The sequence below is a fragment of the Maniola hyperantus genome, chromosome 6 (assembly GCF_902806685.2).
Source record: "Maniola hyperantus chromosome 6, iAphHyp1.2, whole genome shotgun sequence".
Classification (NCBI taxonomy): Eukaryota; Metazoa; Arthropoda; class Insecta; order Lepidoptera; family Nymphalidae; genus Maniola; species Maniola hyperantus.
In genome coordinates this window covers 1999699-2015947 of record NC_048541.1, presented here as the reverse complement: position 1 = coordinate 2015947, position 16249 = coordinate 1999699, and the positions used below count along the sequence as shown (strand labels likewise).

Sequence of the window (16249 nt, the reverse complement as noted above, 5' to 3'; positions counted from 1 at the left end):
CCTTTTATATGATACCCCACTTGATATAGTTATCTTACTTCTAAAATTGAAAATACTAATTATTAGTTTATGACCATATTTTTTTTGTGATGTAACCACAAATTCACGGTTTTCAGATTTTTCCCCTAATATCTGCTATAAGACCTACCTATCCGCCAAATTTAATGATCCTAGGTCAACGGGAAGTACCCTGTAGGTTTCTTGACAGACAGACGGACAGACAGACAGACAACAAAGTGATCCTATAAGGGTTCCGTTTTTCCTTTTGAGGTACGGAACCCTTATCAAGGGTAAATAAGTATCTGAAAAAAGACAAAGTTTGTCGAAAGTCCGTTTTTCTATACCTTTTCCTTTTCCAGTAACCCACTATTTGGAACCTAAATCAATTCCGACGGATTTCTCTTGATCCTATATTTACCTATAAGCTTCAGCAACATACTGAGATATTAAGAAATGATTAACGGGAAATTGAGTATGACTTTCCTTTTCTATTTTTCTTAGTAAATATCACTCGACTTAAGTAGGCTTAACTGACCAAATGCGATTTAGTAAAAGATTTTTTCGTATTTCTTTTCAATAAAATAGCTTGTATTTACTATTTAGGTCGTTGTTGTCAGCTTAACTAGTTGGTTGTCCAGGTTAGCCCGCTTCCATCTTAGACTGCATCATCACTTACCACCAGGTGAGATTGCAGTCAAGGGCTAACCTGTATCTGAATAAATAAATACAGATAACCTAGTTAGGAGTCAGACCTATCACCCACGCAAATGGCCAACTTGTAACTTGAGTTTCCGTTTATTAAGTATTAAGGATCGATAAGGCCGCCTTTGCATGCTACAACCATTAGATGAAGATCATTAGTAGAAGTATGTTCTTTTTTATGATTACTTTATGTTGTGTGTGCAAGCAAAAAAAACGTTACTTGGAAGTTGGACCTCCTACTTCTACCTAAGTCTACAGTGCTCATCAAAACCCAATAAAAGGAACTAAGCAAATAGGTATAATGTCTAAAAACATATTAAAGTTTAATTAAATGCGATTCTCCACAGGATCACGTTAAGAAGCACGATTTCTTTAATCCCAACAAAGTTCACCTGATTAAATGATGCATAAACCGTAGAAATACACTACTTGCTGATTTAGATTCCATCCACGTGGAATATACACAGGTGTTTTTTAAAAAATCTGCAGGAACTCTATGATTTTCCGGGATAAAAGTAGCTTAACGATCTGTACGCACCTGAGCTGTGCTGCGCGTCACTGCAGGGCGCGGCACAGAGCGTCAAAATATTATTTCTATCATTTTGTATGGCGCATATCGCACTAGACTCTAGAGCGGCCCTGCACAGCGCTTCACCGCGCGTCGCTGCGCGTTGCAGCTGAAGAGAATATTGGCACCGATTCCCTTGTCTTACTCTAAACTAAATTTAGAGTATCTGCATCCTTTTCTTTTTAACAATGCTAAAAAAGGAACGGAACATGACTTTCACATTTCGAGACTGTAAATTTTAGTGCACAATACAAAATTAAACAGTAGGTTCGCGAGTGCGTGCTAAAAACACGGGTTTTACCATCTAAAAATTAAATTTAGAAATGTCAAACTGCTTCTGTCCTTTTCATATTACAATAGTATGAAGAGGGTGCGAATACTCTAAAATTAGGTTGTGCTTAGAATCGGTGCCATTGTGAAGCGCAGCGAAGCTCAGTGCAGCGACGCTAGTACGACATAGCGGCGCGGCGCTTCGCTTCAGTATGCGTATAACGCTCGGATGAGATACACGCGCATACCGGCATGATCTTCCTCAAAATAAATAACGTAGTTTTAATTTTTGGCGCATGACGTGTTCCTTATGCTCTTAGAAGTAGGTATATCCTAAAAAGTCCCAACCCCCAGGATGTCGGCTTCCCCCCTTCCCCTCTTCACTCTCCAGGTCTTTAATTATATCCATGTAAAAATCACGTATCGCGATCCATTGCTCTGTTGCGGCGTGATTGAAGGACAAACCAAAACCAAACACATTTTTGTGATGTCGACTGGTTTTCATTTCGTTTTTGTGCGTACAATAAATATTGAATCATGTCCATGATATTTTGCTTATTCTGGGATAATATTCATCATCATCATGATCAACCCATCGCCGGCTCACTACAAAGCACGGGTCTCCTCTCAAAGTGAGAAGGGTTTTGGCCATAGTCTACGACGCTGGCCATGTGCGGATTGATAGACTTCACACACCTTTGAGAACATTATGGAGAACTCTCAGGGATGCAGGTTTTCTCACGATGTTTTCCTTCACCGTTAAAGCAAGTGATACTTAATTACTTTAAACGCACATAACTCCGAAAAGTTAGAGGTGCGTACCCGGGATCGAACCCCCGACCTCCGATTAGAAGGCGCACGTCCAAACCACTAGGCTATCACAGCTTGCTAGATATATTATTACGTTGGTTTAAATCCAAAGTAAACATAATTACTTATTAGCTATTTACATGTGCAAAGGGTACTAAGACTCCGGTGTCCGTCCGTCCGTACGTCTGTCTGTCAGATTTCTGTATCTCGTGAACCGTAAATAGGTAGAGAGTTAGAATTTTTATAGAATTTGTATTTCTATTGCCGCTATAACAACAAACAATAAGAATTTCAAAATGATCGCCATAAAAATACAAAATTAAAAATGTTATTATCTTCTAAGGAACTCTTCGTCCAACCTTTTTTTATTCTATAACCGACCGACCGCACGATTTTTTTTAAACGTAGACGCCCAGAACTTAGAGCAAAGCCGGAGCCATAGCTAGTCAGCTAGTCTTTAATAAAAATCGAGATCCATTGATATCATGATAAAAAAAGATTTCGACGAATTGAGAACCTCCTCCATTTTTGAAGTGAGCTCACTTCAAAAAAGAGAATAGGAAAATTTCCCATTTTATTGTTCGCTGTACCATTTTTTTCATAACGAAGTCTAAGTGAGTCGAAGCGGATATAACATCAAAAGATTTTCCTGCTACCAAATTAGTGACCCATATCAAACTTTCTATCAAGATAAATAAATCTTCTATTATAATATAATAGGAAATTAAAATAAATAGAAACAGGCCAAGAGGCGCAAATATGAAAACCTCGATGGGAGCTTCGTATTCATGTCTTTTGGTGTGGAGACCTTGGGGCCGTGGGGCCCGGGGGCTCGAGCTCTTTTTGAGGAAATTGCGAAAAGAGTTGTCGAGTCAACCAGGGACCCGAGAGCTGGCAGCTAGCCTGCCAGCTGACCTGGCCATCCAAAGGGGTAATGCTGCCAGCATCTTGGGTACAATGCCTCGCTGCGGTGGTCTCGATGAGGTTTTAGATTTAATTCAATTTATTTTAGTTTTAATTTAATGTTGTTTTTTTATATTTAAGTTTATTAATAGTTTATGTTAACCATAATAAAAATTATTATAAAATGATTTGTGCTGATTCACTGACACTGATCTATTAAAATTGACTCCTTGGATGATGGTCTTGGTATTAACACTATGTTGACAGACGACTCATTACTAACATTTAGTTCCGAGTATACTCACATGACGCTTACTGTTGTTATCAGCGCTACAATTACGAAAATCAAGTTTCTTCAAAAACAGTTCAGCAATTGCAGATCCAGCGTGTATTAATTGAGGTCAATGAGTTGCACCTAAAGAAATTTTACTTATAACATAGGTTAATAATAGACCATCACCTTAACCTTGCCAGACAAAGATATGCGTGTAAAGGAATACAACAAAAAACATTCATCAATGTCCACTCGCAACCCCCTTCCACGTCGGAATTAATATAAGTAAACACCATGGCTGCCACATCCCAAGGTCGTCGGTCAATGTCGCTTCCGTCCGGCACGTAACCGAGCCGCTAGCGAGTGCCGCAGTCGAATGTCATATTAGTGAACCAATGTAACGCAAGCGTTGACAACATTTGGTTCGCTGGATTACTGTTTACTTAAAGCGTCGTCCGCTGAAGTGATATTTGAAAGATAACTTGAGTTTGGTAGTACAAATCCGTGGTTAAACATCATCATCAACGTCATCACAACCCATCATAAGCCCACTAGTGATTACATACAGATTTCTTTATATATCCTATACATATTTCTATATTTCCTAGCGAGTGCCCCAGTTGAATGTCATATTAGTGAACCAATGTAACGCAAGCGTTGACAACATTTGGTTCCCTGGTGATTACTGTTTATTTAGTGGTTTAGTTAAAGCATCATCCATCGAAAACGAAGCAATATTTGCAAGTTAGCATGAGCCATTAGCAAAGTCGTACAAATCCACCAACCTAATTCAACGTCGGTGTCAAGGTACGCTGGTCGTGTGCAGATTGGTAGACTTCACACACCTTTGAGAACATAACGAAGAACTCTATGGCAAACAGGAATCCTCGCAATGTTTTTAGACGTTTTTTATAAGTAAACACCATGGCTGCCACATCCCAAGGTCGTCGGTCAATGTCGCCTTCGTCCAGCACGTAACCGAGCCCCTAGCAAGTGCCGCAGTCGAATGTAATATTAGTGAACCAACGTAATGCTAGCGTTGACAACAGTTGGTTCAATGGATTACTGTTTACTTAAAGCGTCGACCGGTGAATACCGAGAGATTTTTACAAGATAACATGATTCGTTAGCGTCATCACAACCCAACATCGATTCCCTAATGCCCTGATGAGAAGATTTTAAGCTTGGCTACGTTGGCCAAGTGCGGCCCCCCAATTGTGTAAGAATAACCATTTCATGGCTATCGCAATCGTCAAGAAACTCTGCCCTTGGATTGGCTGTAAAAAATGTATACGGCGAATCAACCAATCAAAGGGCAGAATTTCTTGACGATTGCGATAGCCATGAAATGGTTATTCTTACACAATCGGGGGGCTGATTATGACTTCACACACCTTTGAGAACATTACGAAGAACTATGTATATGGCAAGTCTGTATCCTCGCGATGTTTTCCGAATTAATACAAGTAAACATTTGGTTCAGTTTTTTCGATTACTGTTTTACTTAAGGTGTTTTACCAAGGTGTAGGTACCTACCTATGACGTATGACATTTGGAGCGAAAACGTGGAAATATACGGTTTACCCCGTTCACAAATTAGAAGCCCCTCAACGCGCTTTGGAGCAAGCTACGCGAATGTTTCCCTGGTATAAAATACGGAACGAGGAAATTACGTTTAACATTTTAGTAATTAAAATATGTAATTGGTTGAATATTCGAGCTTCTTTACCTGCTAATTATGAAATACTTGGCTGAAACCTGCTAGATCCCTGTAACTGGATTTTGTTTAGAAAATAAGGAAATAACAAAGATAATTGCTTCCTTCAACGAAAACATAATTTTGTGTACAAGCTTATTAATATATATATATATATAAATTTATTATTAACATATAATAGGTAGCACGCATTGTAAAAAAAACCACAGAGGATTGACCCTCAATGCGTACGTCTGCACATTACATCATGCTTACTTACATCATAAAAATTACATTATAAATAAATAATATCAGTATATTATAATACACTAACTTAATGTTAAAACAAAGAAAAGATAATACATATACATTCACATATATGTATATATATATATATACACACATTGCACACATTTACGAAAACAAGCTTAACTTTGGTACTGACTCTGTGCACACCTAAAATTGTAGAGTATTCGCATCCTCTTCTTACTAATGCATTTAGAAAAGGACAGATACCTACAGTTTTAAATTTAATTTAGAGCTGCCAAACCTCGTGACTTCAGCTGCCAGTCGCTAGCCTATTGTTTAAATTTGTAGCGTGCACTAAAATTTAGTGTCTTTAAATGTAAATTTCATGTTTCGTCCCTTTTTAGCAATATTAAAAAGAAAAGATGCAGATAGTCTAAATTTAGTTTAGAGAAAGACAAGAGAATCGGCGCCTAGATACTTAACTAACACAGTCAGACGAAATTCATAAAAATCTATAGGGGTTTCTTTCGTCCACGGAACTCTAAAAAATTCAAAGTTGGTTATTTTTCAGCCTAAAACTGACACGAAAATAAACTTCTGCAACGACTTTTCAGTTAAAATACCCGCGCAACTCGTCCTGACCGCCCATAACACACGAGTGCTGTAAAATAAAAAAATAACATTATAAACAAAGGTTCCTCTACGGAACACCATATTTTTTTCGAGTCCGGTATAAATTTAAAAAAAAAAAAACTAGATTAATGTGAACCTGTTGTTACTGATATTAATTTTTCAGCCTAAAATGTTGTGAGCCACTGGCAAGGCGGCCGGTGGGTGTCTACAAACCGACACGCAAACCAACTTCTGCAACGACTTTTCAGTTAAAATAACCGCGCAACCCGTCCTGACCGCCCATTACACACGAGTGCTGTAAAACAAATATTATATAAACAAAGTTATCAAATAAACTTTAATTATAAATCATATTTATTATAACAAATTTACTTATAACAATTGCGGTAAAGAGTGTAGTGAAGTGAAGTGTATTACGGACATGTTACGGACATGATTTGAAGGTAAGTTAAGAAAAATAATTATAATAATCCATACTAATTATCTTTAATTAATTATTACATAGTTCGTACAACCGATAGACGTTGGGGTCCCAAGGTGCTGGAATGGCGACCTCGCACCGGAAGACGCAGCGTTGGTAGACCCCCCCCCACTAGGTGGACGGACGACATCAGACGAGGCGCAGGGAGTCGCTGGATCCAGGCGGCGCAAGACCGTGGCGTGTGGAAGTCCCTACAAGAGACCATGTCCAACAGTGGACGTCTATTGGTTTATGATACTAATTATCTATATATATAAAAGGAAATGGTGACTGACTGACTGACTGACTGACTGACTGACTGACTGATCTATCAACGCACAGCTCAAACTACTGGACGGATCGGGCTGAAATTTGGCACGCAGATAGCTATTATGACGTAGGCATCCGCTAAGAAAGGATTTTTGAAAATTCAACTCCTAAGGGGGTGAAATAGATGTTTGAAATTTGTATAGTCCACGCGGACGAAGTCGCGAGCATAGGCTAGTCTAAATATATAAAAGAAAGGTGACTGACTGACTGACTGATCTATCAACGCACAGCTCAAACCACTGGACGGATCGGGTTGAAATTTGGCATGCAGATAGCTCTTATGACGTAGGCATTCGCTAAGTAAGGATTTTAAAAAAATTCAACTCCTAAGAGGGTGACATAGGGGTTTGAAATTTGTGTAGTCCATGCGGACGAAGTCGCGAGCATGAGTTTATAAGTCAATAGATTTTGTGAACAAAAAAAATAGTAAATGAAATTTTTTCCTATAGTAGAAGCAACCGCGCAAAGATCAAATAAAAATCTAGAGCTGATTTGTAAGCTACGAAAATAAAGTAAATAAGAGATTTATTCATCATGTTATAAATAAATCACTTATGAATAAAAAAATCAAAGGTTCAACCTCTCGAACTCACGAGTAGGAACAACCTGTTTATTCCCTTTGTGAAATTCTTATTTTATAAAATGTGCTCATAGAATAATAAAACACTATCTAAATATATAAAAGGAAAAGGTGACTGACTGACTGACTGACTGATCTATCAACGCACAGCCAACCTATTGGACGGATCGGGCTAAAGTTTGGCATGCAGATGGCTATTATGACGTAAGCATCCGCTAAGAAAGGATTTTTGAAAATTCAACCCCTAAGGGGGTGAAATAGGGGTTTGAAATTTGTGTAGTCCACGCGGACAAAGTGGCGAGCATAAGCTAGTAAAATATCGATGTAAAGATTTCAAAATGTTCGCCATGAAAATTAAAATGTTTCAAATGTGTTATTTCTTGTACAATGGTAGGGAACCCTTCGTGTGAGAGTCCAACTCGCACTTGGCCTATTCTTTAATATTTTTTCTTTCTTATAATACAGTGAATTAGTAGATCCATAAACTTCAGGTTAATGACTCTTTGATCCTTTGATTACCTCAGTTAGAAACTTTGAAAATCCGCTTGAAACTTATACATAAATTCCTTTGTTAGCCGAATCAATTAGTTAAGGATTATATATAAAATAGACTTGAAAATATGTTTGAAGCTTATGATTTAATTACGATTTAAGTTCGACGAAGCCTACGAAGCCTACGTGTTTTATTGGAAATATTTACCTACTAAACAGTTTTCAGAAATACCTACTTCTACAAAAATACCTACTTTGATATTAAAAGGAAATTGAATAACTTCTTTCAAATATAAGTCCCGCAAATTGCTGTAGCGCTGGAACCATGTCTCATTAACGAAATGACGTTATTTTCACGTCAGCCGAAATAAAAATATAATATCAGTTCGAAACTTCAGTCTAGTGCTGACGTCACTAAAATGGCGGCCACGCGCATTAGCAATTTGCGGGACTTGTAACATTTATTTTAAATTACTTATCATTTAAACAAACCATTCCTTCAATAACTTTTTTTTAATAATGAAGATTATGCGCACTTTAAGCAATAGGCTACTTGACAATTTTTTTAAGTTGGTCTTAAATGGTTAATATTTGTCCTATTATATCAAAAAAATTAACACTATATTTTTTTGCGCCCTAAAAACCGTAAAACTTTAATTTAAAAAAATATTTTTCTTAGACAGGTGAAAACACTGTCGGCCATGTTTGGAAAACACTGTCGGCCATGTTTGGCCGATAGATTATCTGTGCTCTGACGTCATGCATTTGTAAACAACAGTATAACCACAGGTTATACTGTTGTTTACAAATGCATGACGTCAGAGCACAGATAATCTATCGGCCAAACATGGCCGACAGTGTTTTCACCTGTCTAAGAAAAATATTTTTTTAAATTAAAGTTTTACGGTTTTTAGGGCGCAAAAAAATATAGTGTTAATTTTTTTGATATAATAGGACAAATATTAACCATTTAAGACCAACTTAAAAAAATTGTCAAGTAGCCTATTAGGTAAATGTCACTTGCTTTATCGCTTGACCACAATCACACCTGATGGAAAGTAATTAGCCTCAGATGGGACGCGTTTAATTTTATTTATTTACTAGCTTATGCTCGCGACTTCGCACGCGTGGACTACACAAATTTCATACCCCAATTTCACCCTCTTAGGAGTTGAATTTTTTAAAATCCTTTCTTAGCTAATGCCTACGTCATAAGAGCTATCTGCATGCCAAATTTCAACCCGATCCGTCCAGTGGTTTGAGCTGTGCGTTGATAGATCAGTCAGTCAGCCAGTCAGTCAGTCACCTTTTCCTTTTATATATTTAGATTTTTATGGATCAATTTTTCATTGGAGTATCCAATGAAAAATTAATACCTATTAATAAACCTACTCCAATGAATAATGATTATAACCTAGAAAATCCTATTCACTCTTGTTTTAAAGAAAAATAATAATTATACTAATTCGGCGTCTGGGATACATTCCAGACGCCGAATTAGTATAATTTATTAGGGCACATTTTTCCAAGTACACTCTAGGATGGCTGGATGGGTATAATTATTGGTATATGAGGTTGTTTTTGAAAATATTTTTGGAGCTAGCGCGCACCACGGTCGCGGTGTGGTGCGGCGCGTTATAAATTCGCAAATTTGAATTTTATCTATCAAAATAAGGTGCGGAAATAATTCCGCAGTGCGCGCACTTCTATGTAGTTCTATAGTTCATAGATTTTGCTGAGAAAAAACGTACGGATGTGCTGCGCGCTAGCTCGGCTGGCTTTTAAAAAAGCGTTGGATATATTTTTATTTTAACGTAAGTCAGGTACGCACGTACACAGTGGCACCGAGCTCAAATACGTTTTTGTATTCAGCCGACAGTCTTCTAAATATATAAAAGGAAAAGGTGACTGACTGACTGACTGACTGAATGACTGACTGACTGACTGACTGACTGATCTATCAACGCACAGCTCAAACTACTGGACGGATCGGGCTGAAATTTGGCATGCAGATAGCTATTAGGACGTAGGCATCCGCTAAGAAAGGATTTTTGAAAATTCAACCCCTAAGGGGGTGAAATAGGGGTTTGAAATTTATGTAGTCCACGCGGACGACGTCGCGAGCATAAGCTAGTTGTTAAATAAGTCTTAGGTACTTACCTACCTTAATTACAATTTTAGTCTCTTACAACATTGAATATTTTTTAGTAATTTTGAGGGAATCAATTTTCTTAGTTACAAATCGAGTCTTGCTTTAAGGTACACTGGGTATTTAAAAGCTTATCGAAATTAATTTTCTAATTAGTTATTTAAAAAGTAATCTTACCTACAAAATTTTGTAAATGTGTAATTCTGTACAATACCTAGTAAAATACTTACCTTATTCTGAACAAAATTGAATCTGTATATATAAAATTCAAGTTCCTGACTGACTGACTGACTTATATAGTATACACAATGCACAGCCTAAACCACTGGTCCTAGAGACATGAAATTTGGAGGGTGTGTTCTTTGTAAAGAGTAGTAGGTATCCACTAAGAAAGGATTTTGCAAAATTCCACCCATAAGTGGGTCAAATGGGGTTTTGAAATTCATGTAGTCCAGGCGGACGAATAATGTTTCCCCCGATTAAAATTTTCAAAAATTATCGCGACTTCGTCTGCGTGGACTACCTATTTCGCCCCCTTAAGGGGTTGAATTTTCATAAATCCTTTCTTAGTGGATGCCTACGTTATAATAGTCGTCTGCAATCTGCATGCCAAATTTCAGCCCAATCCGTCCAGTTGTTTGAGCTGTGCGTTGATAGATCAGTCAGTCAGTCAGTCAGTCAGTCACCTTTTCCTTTTAGATATTTAGATGTACAAAAATTGTCCATTTACAGTTTTATTATAAGTAATGTACATACCTATACTTGCATCACCTACTTTTTTGGTTGCCTGGAAGAGATCTCTAGGAAGACGTAATATTGCCAAATTTTACCTACGTGCCTATATTTTTGTTTTGCGTGTTTTCTCTGTACCTACTGATTTTTGTGGTGTACAATAAAAGAAAATTCATTCATTCTTTATTTGGTGTTGAAATGTTCCTATAGGTCACAATTTCACACCTGTTCACGGACGTCCAAATGAGCTGCTAGGTAAAGTGCCCAATTACAACAGATGAGTTATAGCCTAATGGACCATTATTCCTCTCGCGAGCTTCCTCGTACGTGGGTGTCAATTGTCGTATCATGCTAAGGATATGGTGTGACCTCCGTGAACTACACGAGTTGGTGATGAATTGATTGTAAAAAAACATCGGTCAAGTGAGAATAGCACTCGTAGATGTAGAGTTACGGATATTCACATCCGCACCCGCAAACTCCTTCAACAGATTTTGACAAAATTTGGTACAGAGACAGCTTGCATCCCGGGGAAGGACATACTTTTACCCCGGAAAACCAAAGAGTTCCCACGGGATTTTTGAAAACCTAAATCTACGTGGAGCATTCTACCACTGAACCTGACTGGATGCGGCAAGCTAGGGACAGAAAGTGCTGGAAAGATTTGGGGGAGGCCTACGCCGTAGCGGCGACTAATACGTAAATTGAAAATTATCCGAGGTTAAATTTTATAATTTTATTTTATTTTATTTATCGTTGACTGACATAAAAATTGTTACTTTCAAATATACATATAATTGACCTCTATTATTATTGACATGATTTAGAATTATTGTATTAATTTGTTAATATTAATGTATTATTGTAATAAAATAACCCACATAATTAATTTAAATAATAATAATCATTGTATCTGACTCGTAATTTGCGTAATTAACTAATATTAATTTATACTTTATGATTTAATGACAACTTTATGAAGGGAAAAAAGAATAAAACTATACTTAAAATATGAATGATTATTATTATTATTATTTGATTGCTAATGGAATAAGGGAAACGAAATGTAAGATTGTTTAAATTTTTATTATTTGTAACGTATTAGAATAAAGGCTTTTTTTTATTTATTTATTTATTTAAATCCACGTGGATCCACACTCACGCAAGGACCATGTACAGGACGTTACCGTCGTGAATTGCTAGAACTGTATTTGAGTATTTTTGCAACTTTCTAGTCTATCCCAATAAAAGTTTAATGGGTAATTTCAACGAAAACTGAGTCACAAAACTTAAGCACTTCGTGATAGGCTTCGAGTTATAACTACTTTCCTAAAAGCTTACTGAAATATTTACTTGTTTTTGAATCTCTGTCTGAAGTAATTAGTTACTAAAATTAATCGGTAATTAAAGTAAATGGAAAATATGCTTTGAAAATAACTAAATGGGTGTTACAGTACGCGGCCGAAAGTAATGTACATCGGCCTTTAGGATGACATTTCGGCTTTTTAGAGCGTTGTCACTGTCACTCAGACAAACTATATGACGTTTTGTCGGCCTCAACGACAGGGACAGTGCTCTACAAATTTGCTATCTCCTTTTAAAGGTCGATGTACATTACTTTCGGCTGCGTACTGTATAGGTGGTTTAATTTATACTACTCAATGTTAGGTATCACCGGAGACTGCTCGGGTAGCATGCGAGATATTTCTGTACGAATTTTCATCAAAATCAGCTAAGTGGTTGGACCGTGAAAAGGTAACTGACTGACAGGCAATGCAAAAAATCACGTCAATCCGTGGCACCTTTGCGACGTGATTGAAGGACAAACCAACAAACAAACACACTTTCGCATTTTTTTTTTTAATTTATTTAATTTATTTATCACCGACAACTTCCATACATAAAAGACCGCACATTTAAATACATACAATAAACAGTATGGTCGTCAATTACAGGTGAAAACTTTACTTATAAACTAACATGCACTAACTTAACGGATTAAGAGTATAGATTAACTTAATAACAGACAGACTTAATAACGTACAGAGTAACTTGACAGATTAACAGTAGGTGAAAATGAAACAGTTAAATATGTACAGGAATTTAAATTTAAAGAAAAATATAGATATACTTAACAAAATATTATAACTAACAAAATATCTACGACTAGCTTATGCTCGCGACTTCGTCCGCGTGGACTACACAAATTTCAAACCCCTATTTCACCCCCTTAGGGTTTGAATTTTCAAAAATCCTTTCTTAGCGGATGCCTACGTCATAATAGCTATCTGCATGCCAAATTTCAGCTCGATCCGTCCAGTAGTTTGAGCTGTGCGTTGATAGATCAGTCAGTCAGTCAGTCAGTCAGTCACCTTTTCCTTTTACATATTCAGATTAATGGTCTCCAATTTGATCACAAATAATATATTTTTTGAATTTGGCATTTATAATAAGGGTACTGATTAATGGAAATAGATCAGCAATTAGGAATAATATAACACATAGGGAGGAAATGGATGTTGTCACGTTTCTACAATCAAAGGGGAGAATGTATAAAGCAAGGAGTGAAGTTAAAATTGCATTTGTATGTCGTATCAAATACGATCTTCAAGAGACATAATATTACGAAGCGACTATATTCCTCCCCGAAAGTAAATATGATACGATCTCAAACGAGCTCCTTGGGGAGAGACATCCACATGGAGTCTTGTTTAATATCAGATTGTAAGTAATGCTTACGACTTTTATATTTTACTAGCTTATGCTCGCTACTTCGTCCGCGTGGACTATACAAATTTCAAACCCCTATTTCACCCCCTTAGGGGTTGAATTTTCAAAAATCCTGAATACGTATGATGATAATAGTAAAGAAGTAGATATAAGTCCTGCAAATTGCTAATGCGCGTGGCCGTCATTTTAGTGACGTCAGCACTAGACTAAAGTTTCGAGCTGATGTTATGTTTTTTTGGCTGATGTCAAAATGATGTCATTTCGATATTAATGAGACATGGTTCCAGCGCAATAGCAATTTGCGGGACTAATACCAAACATCAAACTGTCGATGTCGCGAAAAAATAAAGAATATGCGGCCAAGGCTACACAACTTCTAATAAATTATTATTAGAGTTAAATGCCTGGTGAGATATCGATTTTGTCAATACAGGCGATACGCCCGGTTAGTAGGACGAACGCTCTCTTTGATATCGATTCTTGCATTAATTATTCACAATCGACTCCGTTACGACTTACTCGTTATTGCGAATCAGTTTCTACTGTAGTTTGGTGCATAAAGAATTCCGATTTAATCCTTTATTTACGTACGGGACTTTCATCAAATAAATCTATATCCATACTAATATTATAAATGCGAAAATGTGTCTGTCTGTAAGTCATGAACGTGGACAAAGTCGCGAGCATCATCTATTTGGCGGAGGATCCAGGAGACAGCATAGGCATTATATTATAATATCATATGTATATAATTATAATTATCATAATATAGGAACATTTATCCCGGAAAAATCAGAGAGTTCCCACGGTTGTTGTTCATAAACACATTTTTTTTGTAAAAGCAAATTCACGGTTTTCTGATTTATTCCTTTACTTGTGCTATAAGACCTACCTACCTGCTAAATTTCATGATTCTAGGTCAACGGGAAGTGATCCTATAAGTGTACCTTTTTTTCCTTTTGAGGTACGGAACCCTATTAACGTACCTACCTACAATATTTTTTAAAGGAATAATCACAATATTATAAATTTAATGTGAAAGTGTGTTTGTTTGTACTTCAATCACGCCGCAACGGAGCAACGGATTGACGTGTTTGCATGGGTATAGTTAAGACTGGAGTATAAGACCTGGAGAGTGGCATAGGCTACTTTTTATCCCGGAAAATCGATGAGTTCCCACGGAGTTTTTGAAAAACTAAATCCAAGCGAACGAAGTCGCGGACGTCAGGTAGTAGGTACCGTAATAAAACCGAACGAAACTGTATATACTTAAAGCAAAATATAATATTATATTCAAGCAAGCTCACTCAAACGTTCAATGCTTCGGAAACGAAATAAAAGCGCGAAAATCCTTTACAAATCGGATAGTAGGTAAATACTAGAAAAAAAAGTAAAAAAAAAAAATTTTGAGCCGGTTGATTCAAACCACTGGCTTTTCGTTAAATCAACAGGAACGTTGTGCACCAAACTTAGCGTCTGTTGATTTACTAAATAATCTGTTGCTTCATTGTAAAAACTGGTCAAGTGTGAGTCTGACTCGCACACGAAGGGTTCCGTACCATCGCACAAGAAACTTACTTTACACCATAGACGGAACGAGACCAATAATAATCTATGCCACAAAGTGATCCTATAAAAGTTTCTTTTTTCCTTTTGAGGTACGGAACCCTAAAAAAAATTCAATATACAGGCAACTCGATTGATCGAATTGCCTGTTTCTGTGTTGTCTTGTGTGCTCAGGATTTTATGTTAGAATTCTTCGCTGGCTCAGAATTCAATACAAACTCTCGCGACAAAATAATAACTTTACAGCCTTGCATGACAAATTATTATTAGTAACAAATTACGAGTTTGCATCGTGATTTTTTACAGGCTACTTCAAGTATGTATCAACTAGCCAAGTCTGATTTTCACGTGATTTTTTACATGCTACCTATGAAATGGTCCATCTCTGGTTTAAATATAAATTTCCTCCTTTCCAGAGTATCCATCGGCGCTGGAATGAGCTGCTACGGTTCGTTCCACAGTCTGCCGCCGTAGAAAATGATTCCTTGCGTCTGGCCAGCTACATTTTTCTTTTTAATATGGTAAGCTATAACAGCAAGCTGTGATAGCCTAGTCGTTAGGACGTCCGCCTTCTAATCGGAGGTCGGGGGTTCGATCCCGGGCACGCACCTCTAACTTTTCGGAGTTATGTGCGTTCAAAGTAATTAAATATCACTTGCTTTAACGGTGAAGAAAAACATCGTGAAGAAACCTGCATGCCTGAGAGTTCTCCATAATGTTCTCAAAGGTGTGTGAAGTCTACCAATCCGCATAGGTAGGTATATACCGCGTAGACTATGGCCAAACCCTTTTCATTCTGAGAGGAGACCCGTGCTCTGTAGTGAGCCGGCGATGGGTTGATCATGATGATGATGATGATGATCATGATCAACCTATCGTCGGTCCACTACTGATACCTAGAATCATAAAACTTGTTAGGTAGGTAGGTCTTATACAACAAGTAGGTAAAGGAAAAATTCAAATCCCTTAATTTTGTGGTTACATCACATTAAAGAATTTTTTACAAAACAAGTTGATGATAGCAATGTTTTTAACTTCAATTCTTCAAAAAACTGGATAATTTGAACAAATGTGTAATAGGTCATTGTGATCTTCACAAATTGAA

The 16249-nt window shown here is 37.0% G+C and overlaps 1 protein-coding gene across 1 annotated transcript in view; it reads left to right on the top strand.

The window, feature by feature from the left end:
* Positions 1-6329: 6329 nt before the first annotated feature.
* The window catches only part of alka (alkaliphile), a 44252-nt gene continuing 34332 nt past the window's right edge, over positions 6330-16249 (top strand). Inside the window, exons 1-2 of the mRNA XM_069499296.1 lie at positions 6330-6548; positions 15561-15665. Of these exons, the coding sequence (XP_069355397.1) occupies positions 15622-15665 (44 nt within the window). The 5' untranslated portion in view covers positions 6330-6548; positions 15561-15621. The remainder of the gene's footprint in view (positions 6549-15560; positions 15666-16249) is intronic.